This window comes from Myotis yumanensis, unplaced genomic scaffold (genome assembly GCF_028538775.1).
Source record: "Myotis yumanensis isolate MYYU_CA2020_CCGP unplaced genomic scaffold, mMyoYum1.0.hap1 SCAF_22, whole genome shotgun sequence".
NCBI classification, from domain to species: Eukaryota; Metazoa; Chordata; class Mammalia; order Chiroptera; family Vespertilionidae; genus Myotis; species Myotis yumanensis.
Genome location: NW_027223773.1, coordinates 2,605,387 through 2,619,579, shown reverse-complemented (window position 1 = coordinate 2,619,579; position 14,193 = coordinate 2,605,387). Strand labels below are relative to the sequence as shown.

At 45.9% G+C, this 14,193-nt stretch overlaps 1 protein-coding gene across 1 annotated transcript in view; it reads left to right on the top strand.

Annotated features, from left to right (window-relative positions):
• The window catches only part of CDC73 (cell division cycle 73), a 63,336-nt gene that overhangs the window by 39,830 nt on the left and 9,313 nt on the right, over nucleotides 1-14,193 (top strand). The window contains exons 11-14 of the mRNA XM_070401108.1: nucleotides 4,446-4,503; nucleotides 6,013-6,048; nucleotides 6,566-6,653; nucleotides 12,099-12,260. Of these exons, the coding sequence (XP_070257209.1) occupies nucleotides 4,446-4,503; nucleotides 6,013-6,048; nucleotides 6,566-6,653; nucleotides 12,099-12,260 (344 nt within the window). The remainder of the gene's footprint in view (nucleotides 1-4,445; nucleotides 4,504-6,012; nucleotides 6,049-6,565; nucleotides 6,654-12,098; nucleotides 12,261-14,193) is intronic.

Below are 14,193 nucleotides of genomic sequence, written 5' to 3'. Positions count from 1 at the left end.
GTACATGGGAGGGACGCCCAACCAACTGAGCCACACCGGCCAGGCTCAGCCCGTTTTGGGGGCATTTAGTTCTCTGTCCACCCATACACATGCTCCCTGCTCCGTTTGCTTGTTTAATTTGGAGTAATGCTTCAGCGCCTACTTAAAATCACTCCGCTTCCAGAAGGAGAAGTTGGATTTAGTAGATCATATTTATCAGGAGCTCCTTGCTTTGACTATGTAGCCAGCAGCAGTGGCCACTGCTGAGATTAACCCGGTCAGCGTGGACGCTGCCTGAGATGTTCCGCAAACGGCCTTTTTGCTCATCAGTTTCATTGCAGTGGCCATCGGAAGAGGAGGGACCATGCTTAGAGTCCTCAAGTGATTGTCCCCACTAGCAGCTAAGCTGTGACAAGGGATTAAAGCGAGGTTCTCTCAGTCCTTGCGCTCTGTTCTCGGCCATGGCGTGCGTGGTGTGCGTGGCGCAGCCGGGGAAATGGCGCTTTTTCTGCCCCAGAGGCAGCGTACCCAGAGATCACTCACAGAAGCATGAGTGGATGTTTATATTTTTACTTTATTCATTTGTCCAACAAATAGGTATCGACCAACCACTGCGCGCCAATATCTGCAGGCGGGCGCAGCTTGTTACACGTTAGGGCACAGAGATCCACCGTTTTGGGCCAGTTCTTTTGGTTGGACTCTCTGATGGGCCCTTGGATTTACTTTGGATCTTGATGATGAAGAGCGCTCCAGCGGTACCTTGCTGGCGAGGAGGGAGCCTTCGGTACTGTCCGCAGCCCCGAAGCTTCAGAGGCTTGTCGATCCCACTGCAGTGGGGCCCGTGTTTGTACGGCAGAGACTCCTGCAGACTCCTCACGGGCCTGTGCACATCGTCGGACTTGACTTTCCGCTTTCAGGCTACACCCCCGTTCTGTCCTAAGTTCAAGTCACGCTGGTGGAGAAGACGGAGCAGGCAGAGATGAAAGCTCCCCCAGGGGCTCTTTCTAGCTCCTTCATGTTCCCAGCCATGGGAATCTGTAGAAACCCGGTGACAGGCAGGCTTGTAGACGCTCTCCCTTTAGTCTCGTGTCTTTTAACATCTGAATTCGATGCTAAACTTTCTTAGGAAATGTGACAAGTTTTTTGTCAGACTCAGCAACTGGCAGCTGTTTTGTGAAGTTTTATAGTTCTGCATAACTGTCTGGTAATTTCTACTGAAGCACTGAGCATAGTATCATTCATCTCGGGTAAAAACTGCTGTTTGAATTTTAACCCTGCTGTTCTGGCTTCTGTCCGCCTGCTGCTTACACAGTAGGGCCGTTGCCTCAGTTTCCAGATTAGATTGGCACCTGGAAACTCACACAGATATCCCCCCCCGCCCCCCCCATTATGCTGCCAGCCCACCTCACAAAGGCTCTTCTCCTGTGTCTGAGGGCCAGAACCACAAAATCACTGTCCTTAACCCAGTGGCTCCAGCAACGGAAACTATAGAACCTTTAAAGATTGTTAACTTTGCTCAGTTCTGCTTCTGTAAAACTGCTTTCCCAAGATAATTCCACATTCCAGTGTCTGGCACAGCGGTTCTCAACCTGTGGGTCGCGACCCCTTTGGGGGTCGAACGACCCTTTCACAGGAGTCGTCTAAGACCATCGGAAAACACATATATAGTTACATATTGTTTTTGTGATTAATCACTATGCTTTAATTATGTTCAATTTGTAACAATGAAATTGGGGGTCACCACAACATGTATTAAAGGGTCGAGGCGTGAGGAAGGTTGAGGACCACTGGTCTAGCAGGATGTGGTTTTGGCCTTTATAAGATGGCTTCTACTCTCACTCAGGCACTACGAGATTTGGAGAGCATTTGCCCCCTCGTAGTCCCGGCTTTGAGATAAATGTGGCTCCTTAATTCGACTTCTTGAGGTGTCCTTGTGTGATTTGCGGGATACACTGCAGCACTACTTGCATGGGTCTGCGTTCACCTCTGTCACACACCCTGAAGGGAAAAGGCCGTCATTTCTAACGCGGAGGAGCAGAGCTGTCCCGCTGGTTTTCGGGTTTTCCCTGGGCTTGTCTAGAATAGCCTTCCAGGAGTCAGAATCTGAAGCCGGGTTTGCCAGGCCTCTGACAACCTTCAACATGAAGCAGGAGTTATTTCACCAGCAGAAATGGGTGTCCTCAGAAATGGCAGCGGAGTGGCATTTGGGACACGGTAGCTGTGACGAACCACAGGCATGTCCAGAGGACAAAAAGAGGAGCCTTACTTGACCAAGGAAACGGGGGGAGAGCATGTGGGTGGCAGTGGGAGAGGGCCCCTCCCCAGGGCTAACGGTGAGGTCCTTTAGCGTTTCACACCTCCTAACCTTCAGTTTCTCCTGGTTCAGAAGTAATGGTGTTATTCAGCTTTTGAGTGGTCATTATGTGATGAGTCAGGTGTAACTTTATTCGTTGTCTAATAGTAGAGATAAGTCATTTTATGGACTTCCTAGTAACCTACCTGCTTATCTATGTAGATAAGTTCAGCTACATGTCCTTGGTAGGAAGAACAAGGGAGAACGGGGTGCGGGGAGAGCACCTCAGCCCTGGTGGTGGTTTGCACCTGTCACATGTCCTCGCGTCCCGGGAGGAGGGAGTGGGGGTCCGGTCCTCCCTACGTTGGTCTCCATCCCTCTCTGTGCTTCAGTGTGAGTGGTTGGCCCGTAAATGCACAGATTTATTTCCGCTCCTGCTCACCGAAGGGCCAGCTGTCTTTCCCTGTGCTGGACACACCCTGCGGTTCTGGATCAGATGTGACCTCCCCCTGGGCTCTGAAAGTGCCATTTGCCGGTTCTTTAGAGGCCAGATTCTGGTTTCGTTGCTATCCATCAACAGTTTTGCTTGTGGTTTATATCTCTGGACTGTTCTGACTTAAAATTAGATGAAATCTTTATTAAATTAAAATATTTGGATGAATGGCATGTGTTTTGGTTATTTAAATTCAGTAACTAGTGTTTCCTTTTTGAAGGAGAGTTATTGTTTGCTCAGAATTTAGAGTTTTCCTATGAGGACAGCAGGTGATTAGGAACCCGTTTTACTTGCCTTTGAGCTCCCAAAGCGGGAGCTAGCCCGGCTCGAAGGAGCGAGCTCAGCATGAAGGTGCCAGTGCCGCCTGCCTGGCCTTCTCCTTCGCTTTGCCCCACCTTGTGCAGCAAATGAAGTTTCTTGACTTGAAAGCGGAACTCAATTTCAGTGTCTCTTCCAGGACTAATGAATGGTAGGCACGTTTATCTGTTTTAGTTCATAGGAGCTACCCATGATCCTAAGGGGAGTTGCCAGCGTTTAAAACCAGCAGTCATGTGGCCCCTGCTTTGCTAGCAAGCTTGTGGGAGTCTTTGGCTTCCCAGTAGCATGGCCATTTCAGGCGGTGATGCTGTCGCATTGACTTGCCAGCACAGCATACTGTCGTGGGCACTTGCAATTGACACATCCACGTTGGTTTATGTGCAGGTGCTAGTAGCTGATCACCTCATTAGTCTCCTGGAATAATCAGGTCTGAGACTCAGGTGGAAATACATATTGCTGTCATAAATTAAAAAAAAAATCTTTATTGTTGCAAGTATTACTTATGTAACCCTTCTTCCGCCCATTGACCCTGTGTAGCGCCACCCCCCCCCCCCCCCCCCCCCAGGTCCTCACCACCCCGTTGCCTGTGCCCATGGGTCATCCATACATGCATGCACGTCCTTTGGTTGGTCTCTTTCCCCCTCCCCTCAGCAATTTATTTAAAGGAAAATGTTTTAATGAAAAAGAATTTAGCATGAAAATTATTGAAACGAATGCACTAAAGATAGATAACTTCTAAAGTGTCTTAAGTATTTCATCGTCATCTACTGAGCAAATAGTTGATAAAATTCAACATTCAGCACATTTTCTTGTATATATCACAAGCTTAGTAATTAGTTGAGATTTGTTATTCCATTTTTAAGATATTTTAATCACTCTTAAATAGAAAAATCTCATCTTTGTAAATGGGATTATTTATTTTCCCTGAATATTTTAAAGGCATTTAATGTCAAGTATTTGTGGTTTTTAATGCAAAGTTATGTTGTTTACATCTTTCTAATCTGAGGTTATGTATTACTCACTTTGAGACTGTTTAAGGGGAAAAAGATTGACTTGATTTAAAAATGATGACATTTCTGAGATGTTAAAATTGTCAGCAATTACACAAATCATTGGATATTTGAGAAATACTACATACTCATAATAACTGCTGTATGGTAAGAATTTTTAATTCATTTTCCACCTAAGATTTCTATTTCCCACATCATGACCAATAGTATAAAAAATAAGGAAAGGTGTTTTGTTTTTACACTCTTAGGATTGATCAGAGCATGTTTGGTAGAGTGACTGATTGAAAGACAAATAGATGTGAAATTTATAAAGAAACTTTAACGTCATATATCATTTTTTATTGTTTTAAAGGAGGGTGCGTCGGCCCGTAAGACTCAGACTCCTGCGGCACAGCCAGTACCAAGACCAGGTAAGGATAAGATCTTTCCCCCAAATGATCACAAGAGTGATTGATGATCATGCTTTCAAGGACCTGAAACTTTACTTCAAATACTCCTAAAGTGATCTTACAGAACATTTACTTGACAGTAGGATAGCTGAAGAGTTAAAGAAAATTTTAAGAAAATGATTTTAAATGTTTCAGAAAAATGTTTTAAAAAGCAGAGTATATGTAGCACCCCTCACCAATTCCTTGTTTGAGTTCCGTGATGGTGCATGTGGATGTGATTTCCCCCCCTAATCATAGAGCAGAAAACCATAATTTTAATAGATTGGTGTATACAGCTTTGATGCTTAGGACTTCAGATGTCTGTGTTATTTAGCACATGAGGTTCTGTAATCATTTTTTAAAAATGTGTTAAGCAAAGGTAGGGACTGAACCTCGCGAGGCCCATGTGTTCCAGTGGACTCAGAGGCACAGGCCTTTGCTCAGCTGAGCCTGCACCCGGCCAGCCCTTCCTTCTTCACCAGGGGAACCTCTCGCACATAGCACTGTCCCTCGCCCTCTTTCTGGTGCACACCGCCCTCCAGGCCCCCGGCTGTCCCTCCTGCCTTCACTCCCAGGGTCTCGGAGATGGGTCGGCGGCCTATGGCTCGTTTACCTCTCATTGCTCGTGAGAGACTGACAGCCCTCTGTGTGTGTCAGACAGATTCCTCACGCGGTCCAGGCATCCACTTTATCACCTACATGTGGGTCCCAGTACCTCACCCGTAGTTTTAAATTGATGTTCTGGTGATTTTCCAGTTTGTGTCTCCGGTTCAGACATCTCCTCCTGGGTCTGGCACCTACATTAAGTGGCTAACATTTGGGTTTGCCACAGGCATCTTAAAACTGATGGGAAACCTTTGTTCCCTGGTATTTCCCCCCGATGGCTGACTCCACCCTTCCTGCTTCGTGCGTAAAGGGCACCACCATCAACTCTGTTTCTTAAGCCAGAGCCTTCTCGGGAGGCGTTCATTCCTCACACCGGCTGCTCTGCCAAGGGCCATTGGATATTTATCACCTCATCCGCTGGCCACACAGAATGATCCACTTAAACACTAGCTGCGATATCTGGTCAGACATTTAATGAACTCACCCCTCTAAGCCTTGGCAGGGCCAGACCACATGATTCCTTGGGCCTCCCACGGCCCCCGGCTGCCTGTCCCCACTGCCTCTCAGCAGCGTGCCTCCGGGGTGAGTCCGTGGCTGGGATTTCTGGTCCCCACAGAGCATGTGCATGTGGAGAGGGCAGTGCTGCTCAGTCTCCCGGGCGTGGCTTCGGCATTTACTCCGATGACCCTGGACGGGGAATTGCAGAACCAGCCCTCATCCTGCCCCCCGGACTTTAAGCAGCCGCAGTGCAGGCTGGTTAACAGCGCAACTGAGCTAGTCATCTATAACCACAAAGAATTCTTAGGCTGTACTTGCTTTTTAAGCCTGAAAAGAATGTGATTTTCATAACATTCAAAAGTTTGCTTTTTATTTTTCTCTCAATAGTTTCTCAAGCAAGACCCCCTCCTAATCAGAAGAAAGGTAAGATTCTGCAAATGATTCTAAATGTATTTTACAAAGTAAATGTGAATAAGCGAGATAACAGAGCTGGGCTGGTATTCTGCCTGCGCACTTGTATCGAATGCGTGTGTTCGGTATCTATTTGGATTAGTAGGTGCATAGGTCATACTGACTGTTAATTTTTTTATTGATTTCAGAGAGGGAGGGGGAGAGAGAGAGAGAGAGAGAGAGAGAGAGAGAATATCATGGATCGGCTGCCTCCTGCAATCCCCACACTGGAGATTGAGCCCGCAACCCGGGCATGTGCCCTGACCAGGAGTCTAACCGTGACCTCCTGGTTCATAGGTTGACGCTCACCCACTGAGCCACGCCGGCCGGCTGATTGTTAAATATTTTGAATATTGCTGCTGACTTAAAGTGACTTTTAGGTCAAAAGAGTGAAAATTATACATTTACAAGCTTTTGATTGGGAAAGCAATTATAATTCCTTTTCATAGTAATAACATGTTTACTACCTTTAAAAATGTTGTCTTTGCAGGTTCTCGCACACCCATTATCATAATCCCTGCCGCTACCACCTCTTTAATAACCATGCTGAACGCAAAGGACCTGCTGCAGGACCTGAAGTAAGGGATTTGTTCAGCTCTCTGTTCACCGAGTGTGCAGACACTGCTGTGAATTAGCAGTTACCACTCTGTAGTTCTTATTTGGAGAATACCAAATTTCAATTTCTGCTATACAGGTAGTCTGAAATATAATTTTCAAAATAGAATATAGTCTTTCATATCTGGATCCTTACATTCACTGTGAGAATGACAATAATATTTTATAATTTGAATGGTGTTACATTTAAAATTCTTGTTAAATATTTTTAGTTGTAACTAGGAAAATATATTCACTCAGTCACATATCTATGGGAGGAGTGTGAGTGAATGCTCTGTCTTTCTTAGTAAAATAACGATGAATGGCAGTTCTTAGAGAAGGAAAAAGAAGTAACCTCACCTCCAAAACAGAATTCAGACTGCTTGTAATTAAAAGCCAGAAGCAAAATGAGCTGTGGTACTTGCTGATTTTATGTTTTACCAACTGCAGAATTGACTTTTATATGCCTGCGACTTAAATTAGACGTATAACAATCCATGTAACCTGGCATATACAAGTTTATCCATTCATTAAGTATTTTTTCCTTATACCTTTGAATGAAGTTTTCAATGATCTTTCCATTAACAGTATGGAATAAAGGAGTTTTTGAATTGAATTTATTGGGGCAACATTGGTTAATAAAATTACAGGTTTTAAGGGTACAGAAGGAACATTTATATTTTGTATTTTATATTTTATTGGGCTTGTATAGTGAAGTTGGCTGTTCTGACCATGTGTGGATTACCCTGGTAATCCCCTTGGTAATCTACCATCCCTCACATTATCGACAGTTGGGTGAATAAAAAATAGAATCATTTTTGTCCACCTCTTGACATAGCTCTGATAATATGAGACGGTTAGACCCATGTGAACATGGTTTTGATTAACTACTTTTTAAAAATGTGTTGTTTTTATGTGAGTATGTGTCTGCTTTTCACCTTCTAATCAGTGTGCGAGAGTGGGCCGTGCATCATTTGTTCTCTGTGAAATAGGAAACGCCTCTATTTCTTGGTTCTGTTCGGTGCAGGCTCTGTGTCTTGCAGTCCGGCACCCAGCCTTTTCCAGCTGTGGTGTGATTTCCTCAGAGAAAGGGACTCGTTGTCTTGTTCTTTGTGTTTCTACTGTTTGAAACAGTTGTTGCCTAATCCCGGGCGCTGAGTAAGTGTTAAGGAAGGAGGGGAGACCATTGAGAACATGGGGGCGTGGTAGACTCCGCCTCTGAGAGTGTGCTCGCTGTGAATTTATTAGCGGACTCATCTCTGGGTTTAAGCTCCTTCTCAATACCTGGCAGTCATATCTGCACCTGTGACTGGATTTCAGTTCCCAGCAAGTGTCGTCATGCTTGGGGTTGGGCTTTTTGCACTTACTGTATTTGGATCTTTACACTCTTTTCTAGCTCTTGCGTTTTTATGATTTGTGAATTTGGTATTTACGGTTGTCATAATTTTTAGTAATTGACAACTGTACTTTTATAAATGTGTCTGCATGGTTACAGAAAATTTACAGTAAGTTTTTGAAATGTTACAAAGGAAATTCTGCCTTTAATTTTTCATTTTCGGAGTCTTTGTGGTGCCTCTCTGCATATATTACAGATCTAATACTTACATATTATTTTATAATAGAAGGCAGCGAATAGTGCAAAGAAAACCACACAGTGAATTTTAGTATCTTTCTCCTTCGTCGTGTTGCGAAGAAGCCAACAGTCCAACAGCCACATTCTCAGGGCTGACCAGGCCTAATGGTCCTCCCAAGTTTGGAACACTCCCTTCATTGTTTAACACCTCATTGCAGCTGACATATCCCCTACAGCGTGAGTCAGCTGGAGGCTTGGCTGTGTAATTAATGCATAATTGAAACCTCCTCCACACAATTACAGGACTGGCTGTAACCCATAGCACATGTTGGCATGGATTCTTCAATTTTTAGCCCTGCAGTAAGTAAAAGAGACAAAACAAAGTAAAATCCACCATAACTTTAACACCCTAAATAACAAAATTAATGCTGTAAATGGAAGTAATTAAAAAGCACATTGTACATTGATCATGATTTTGAGAGATGCTTGGGTGGGACTGTAACTGTGTTCAAAATAATCTGATTGGAAGGCATTCACGATTCTGGCTGAGATGTAGCTTCTCAGGGCAGAGTTCCAGAGAGGAGTGATGGCTGGGGGAGGGGCCCCAGGGGGCTCGCCTGGCTCAGCCGTGGGTTGTAGGGGAAGAAAGGTGGAGGGGTCCAGGCCCAGCAGCACTGCAGCATGACTCAGCCGCTGTGGAGCTGGCCCGGAGGTTCTTGTTTCTCTTTCCCGGGAAGACATCCCACTGCCTCCAGCTTCCACTGTTGATGACGGCAAGTCAGCTGTTAGTCCTCGAAGGAAGGCGGCTTTATCTGGTGATTTTAAAGATCATTTTACAGTTGTTCATTTGCTATCCCTTGCCGTAGATTTCTTTATATCCCACTCTGGGAGTCATTAGACTTAAATCGGAGGATTGTCATCAGTTCTGGTTCTTCTTAGATATTGTCTTTCCCCTGTTTTGTCCTCTTCCTTCTGGGACTTAAGTGACATACATTTCAGACCTCTCATTTTCCATGTCTCTTTCTCTTTTCAAAAATGTTTTATTCATTTTAGAGAGAGGAAGGAAGAGGGAGAAATAGAAACATCGATACATTTTTTTCCCATTTTTTAAAAATTAAGCAATGATCTTTGGTCAGTGCTTCAAAGAAGTCCTTCATTGTCTTTTGACGGTTGTTTCATTCATGACACCTCATTTCCTTGTGTGTTTTTTAGGGTTTATTTAATGTTTTTCGTTGTTTTCACTTGCTCATTTCCTTGGAATTGTTTTTCTGGAGATTCTCTGACTTACGGAGGAAGGTGGGGCCCTCTGGGGAAGGTTTGCCCCTGGTGTCTGCGAGGCACCACTTTACGCTCAGGGTGAGGGGCTTAACATCCAGACATTCGTTTATTGCATTTTTTAAAATTTCAACTTTTGTTATTTAAGAAAAAGGAAAAGTAACCTAACTTACCTAGCTATATCTCATTTGCATTATATTCTTTGTTTTTGTTGTTGAGTTTATTGGGGTGACATTGGCTAATAATGTATTGGTTTCATGCTAGACTATATCATGTGTATATTGTATTGTGTGTTCACACCCCAAGTCAAGTCTCCTTCCATCTCTGTTTACCGCCTACCCCCCTTACCGTCTACCTCCCCTCACCCTACCCCCTCTGGCAATCCCCATACTGTTGTCTGTGTCCATGAGTCTGTCTTTCTGTTTTTTCTTTAATCCCTACACCCTTCTCACCCAGCCCCCAACCCCCAACCCTGTCCCCCCTGACAGCTGTCAGTCTGTCTCCACTTTGTTAGTTCAGTTTGTTCATTAGCTCCCCCCTGTAAGTGAGCTCATATGGCACCAGTCTTTCTCTGCCTGCCTTACCTCACGGAGCATAATCCTCTGCAGGTGCATTTCATTCTTTGACAATATTACTTGTCGATCCTTAACAGCACGAAATGGGTGAATCAATGGACATCAAAGTATTTCTCCAAATCATGTATATCCATCCACCGCCTTGGTTCTGGTTGTATTCGTTAGAATGCTTTTAGTTGCAAGTGGTAAAAACCAACTCAAAGTAGCGTTATCAAAGAATAATTTATTGGTGAACATCACTGAAAGTGTGGCTCTGGGCACAGCTGGGCTCAGCGCTGGAGTGATGTCATCAGGAGCTGGTCCCTCGTCTCTCAGGCAGCTCTCCCGCTCAGGGACACATGATTAGCAGAAGCTTGAGGCCAGCAATCACTGTGCAAAGACAGTGCGTTTCCCAGTAATTCCCCCAAACCCTGGGGTTAGGTCTTGCAGGCAGGGCTGGGAGAATGTTTATTCTGAGCCTTCACTGTGCTCGGGGCTGTTACTCTTGATTCAGGTCCAGGAGGGGTCTAGTGGGCAATGGTGAGATTGCCTCTCCTGGCAATGGCCATGGTGTTGGTTGCGGGGGGGGGGGGGGGGGGGGGGGGGCGGTAAACAGAGATGAAAGGAGACTTGACTTGGGGTGTGAACACACATTACAATATACACATGATATATTGCTGGTTTACCCTAATGTCAGACTGCCCTCCTGAGCGCCCTGGCTTTCTGGGGGAGAGACTTCCGGGAGGTGCCCTGCCCGCAGAAGCTGGGCTTTGTTCCCTCTTCAGGAACCGGGACGTGCAGTAGAAAGCAGAGCTGAGTCTGACTATTTACCAGCACCTTCCCTGGGGAGAATCGGCACTGTTTTAACTTCTCTGGGCTCACTGCTTTCCTGCCGGTGCAGTAACCTCACTCCCATATTTGTCTGTACATGAATAAATGTACCCATAGGTAGGAAAATGTAGTTTGCTAAAGGAATCCATAGGCAGTAAAATGATTATCTGGGCGACAGTTTTAGGTGACGCGGCATTCTTGACTTTCCCAGCCGATGTGACGTGATGGGGAACAGCCAGCTCACAAGGGCAGTTCAGCACTGTCACAGTCACCACGTACCGACAGCCTCAGGTCACAACGTTAGCATCGCTGGATGGCGAAGCCAGTGTGGGGTTAACATTTTCAAAGGATTCTAGCAAGTGCAAGTTCTCGTGTGTCCCCTCCCCCGTGTCTCCCTGAATTTAGAAGCAGAAGGACCCACACTGAGTGCGCTGATGGCACCACCCCATATAGTGGCAGGGCGCACCAGAGCGAGGAAAACGTGCCCATAGACGGTTAGATGTGTGTCTGTTTTTTAAAAGATTGTTGTGAAGCGCTTGTGGTCACTACCAAGCCTAGAGCTGGCAGCAGCTCTGCAGACGGCCGCAGTACTTGTGAGAATAGGGTGCTGGTACAGTAGAGAATTGACTACACAGATGGGCTCCTTTACTCCGGTAAGTTGCAGCCGTATTTACTAAAACAGGCAATGGGCATACGCAGATTGAATTTTCTTACTTTAAAATGTGCAAAGCAGCCCCGAAACTGGGTGGCATTTCCCTGATTTTGCGGAGGCATACACCGTGACGGGCGTTTTGTGAAGTTCTTGGCTGGGCTGAGTCACCTGTTCGGGAGGCAGCCTCGCCAGCCACGTCACCTTCCGTTGAAGCCACCTTTCTGTTTACAGTTAAATCTCCCTAATGGCGCTTGGGAAATCAGGATGAGTGCGGTTTTCTGTGTAGCCTGGGAGAAGGCTGAGTGCGGTGAACATACATTGTGTGTGTGAGAGGCACACCCATGTTGACGTAGGGCTGAAGCGAGCTTTCGCGCCACTCGACATGCATCACCTGGACATGCAGAACAGGTGTATTTTCAAAACCAATGTTGTTGATTTAAAGCTCAGTATTTAAAAAACCACTTCAAAATAGGACTTCTTTATTTATTTTTTATTTTTATCTCATTGAACCTTTTGGCCTTTTCTCTTCTCTGTGTTTTCAAAGATTTGTCCCATCAGACGAGAAGAAGAAGCAGGGCTGCCAGCGAGAAAACGAGACGCTGATACAGAGAAGGAAAGACCAGATGCAGCCTGGGGGCACTGCGCTCAGCGTCACGGTTCCCTACAGAGTCGTAGACCAGCCCCTGAAACTCATGCCTCAGGACTGGTGAGATATCTGTATTTCCTACCTGGCCCGTCATTCCTGGGATCGTGGATTTTATCACGAGGTATAAATAGAACCTGTTTGTGAAGCCGTTGCTAATGCCTAATTTGGTCATCATTAATACAGTCCAGTGCCCGGCTGGTGTGGCTCAGTGGTTGAGTGTTGGCCAGTAAACCAGGAGTTCAGGATTCGATTCCCTGTCAGGGCACATGCCTGGGTGGTGGGCTTGATCCCCAGTAAGGGGCGAGCAGGAGGCAGCCCATCAATGATTCTCTTTCTTCATTGGTGTTTCTCTCTCTCTCTCCCTTTCTCTTCTTCTCTGAGATTAATAAAAATATATTTAAAAAATATATAGTCCAGTGATACCTAATCAAACCTATATTTTAGGTAGCTACACTTTATTTCACTTAAAAGAAGAAACACTAACTTCTGGAAAACTTAGTAAAAATTCTTTCCACTCGTCCATTGGTTCTGGATCAGCTTTTAGAGTAGGACTTCAAGCAGACTAATGTTGTGAGGGCCTATGTTTCAGATTTTAGATTTGGAAAATTCAGATTTCCTGGTAAGAAACGGTAAGTGAAGGCATTGCTACCTTTATTACAAGGGAATAATTTAATAAAAAGAATAACGTGATCACCCTGGCTTAGCTCTTTTATTCTGTTGAAGTGTTCTTTAATAAAATACTGAGCCGTGTGTAATATAAAGAGACTGTACCTGAAGATACAGGAATTAATCTTAAATTACGTTGTTAATCTAAGCTGGAGTGAAAATACAAAGTCCAAGAGTGCATCTCATCTCTGGGACGTGGAGCACTTACTACATCGGTGCAGTAGATGAACTTCCCTTCCGAGTGTTTGCTGGTCTTCAGACAGGAAGTCAAGCTGCTGGCAGCATCAGCGTGTTCAACATCTACTAAAGCATAGAGGGTTCCTGTGTGACAATTCTCCCCCCGTAGCCAACCAGATACACCGAGTCACACAGGAAGGGAAGGAGAAGAGATTTCATGTGTATCAAGGCTAAGGCTTGCAGGAAATAGGAATGTTACATGTTTGCATATATGTTTGGAGCTATTGCAGGGAGGGAACCCAGCAGCGTGCACAGGTGCCATGTCTGCCTCACAGAACGCCTCCCGCGTGTGACTATTCACTGGGTTCCTCGCCATTGGTGCCATAGTCTAGGAGGAGCATCCCTTCCCCCTCTTACCTGTCCTTCCAGGAGTTCCCTGGGACGAGTCTTTCTCTTGTCCTGCTGCCCAGGGGGACCTGGCAGGGGTCGGGGGCTCTGGCCAGCAGGCTCCCCCGAGGTGGCAGGCGCCCGAGCTCCCAGCTGCTGCAGGGGCACGTCGCCTGGTCAGCAAGGGCCTGTGTGGTGCTGCGTTAGCGGGTGGGTGTGGCCTGTGCAGCTCAGGCCCCTTGAGAGCGGGCATTTTCCATTTAAGATATAATTTCAGTCTTGGAGGTTTGGAGCAGGTTAGGAATTGTTAGCTGTGGTTTTTCACAATAGCGTATCCTTCTTGTCGGTTTCTTACTTGAATAGAAAGTTTGCTGTTTCCGTGGGTGCATCGAGTTATCTGTGGGCCTCAGGGCATCCCCAGGACCCTTTCCAGGAGGCGTGAGGTCACGTGATGACTCTGAATGCCGTTCTCATGACTTATCAGTCCTCACACGGGGACAGGAGCACACTCAGTACACAGATTAATCACCTCTCTCCCCCCTGCTCCTACTCCCTCCCCCCCTCCCCCTGCTGCTGGCCTGCCCACACACTTGTGTTTCCTCCTCCCTAAACACCTCGGGGCTGTTTAGAAGATGCAGTGAGTTAACGTAAGTCACGTGTCAGCTGCCGAGACCAGCACTGCACAGGGTACAGGCACGAGGAAACCTCACCAGTGTGAACGTTAGGACTTTGTTCCTGTCTCTTAGTGGTGGGCTTAAACGGT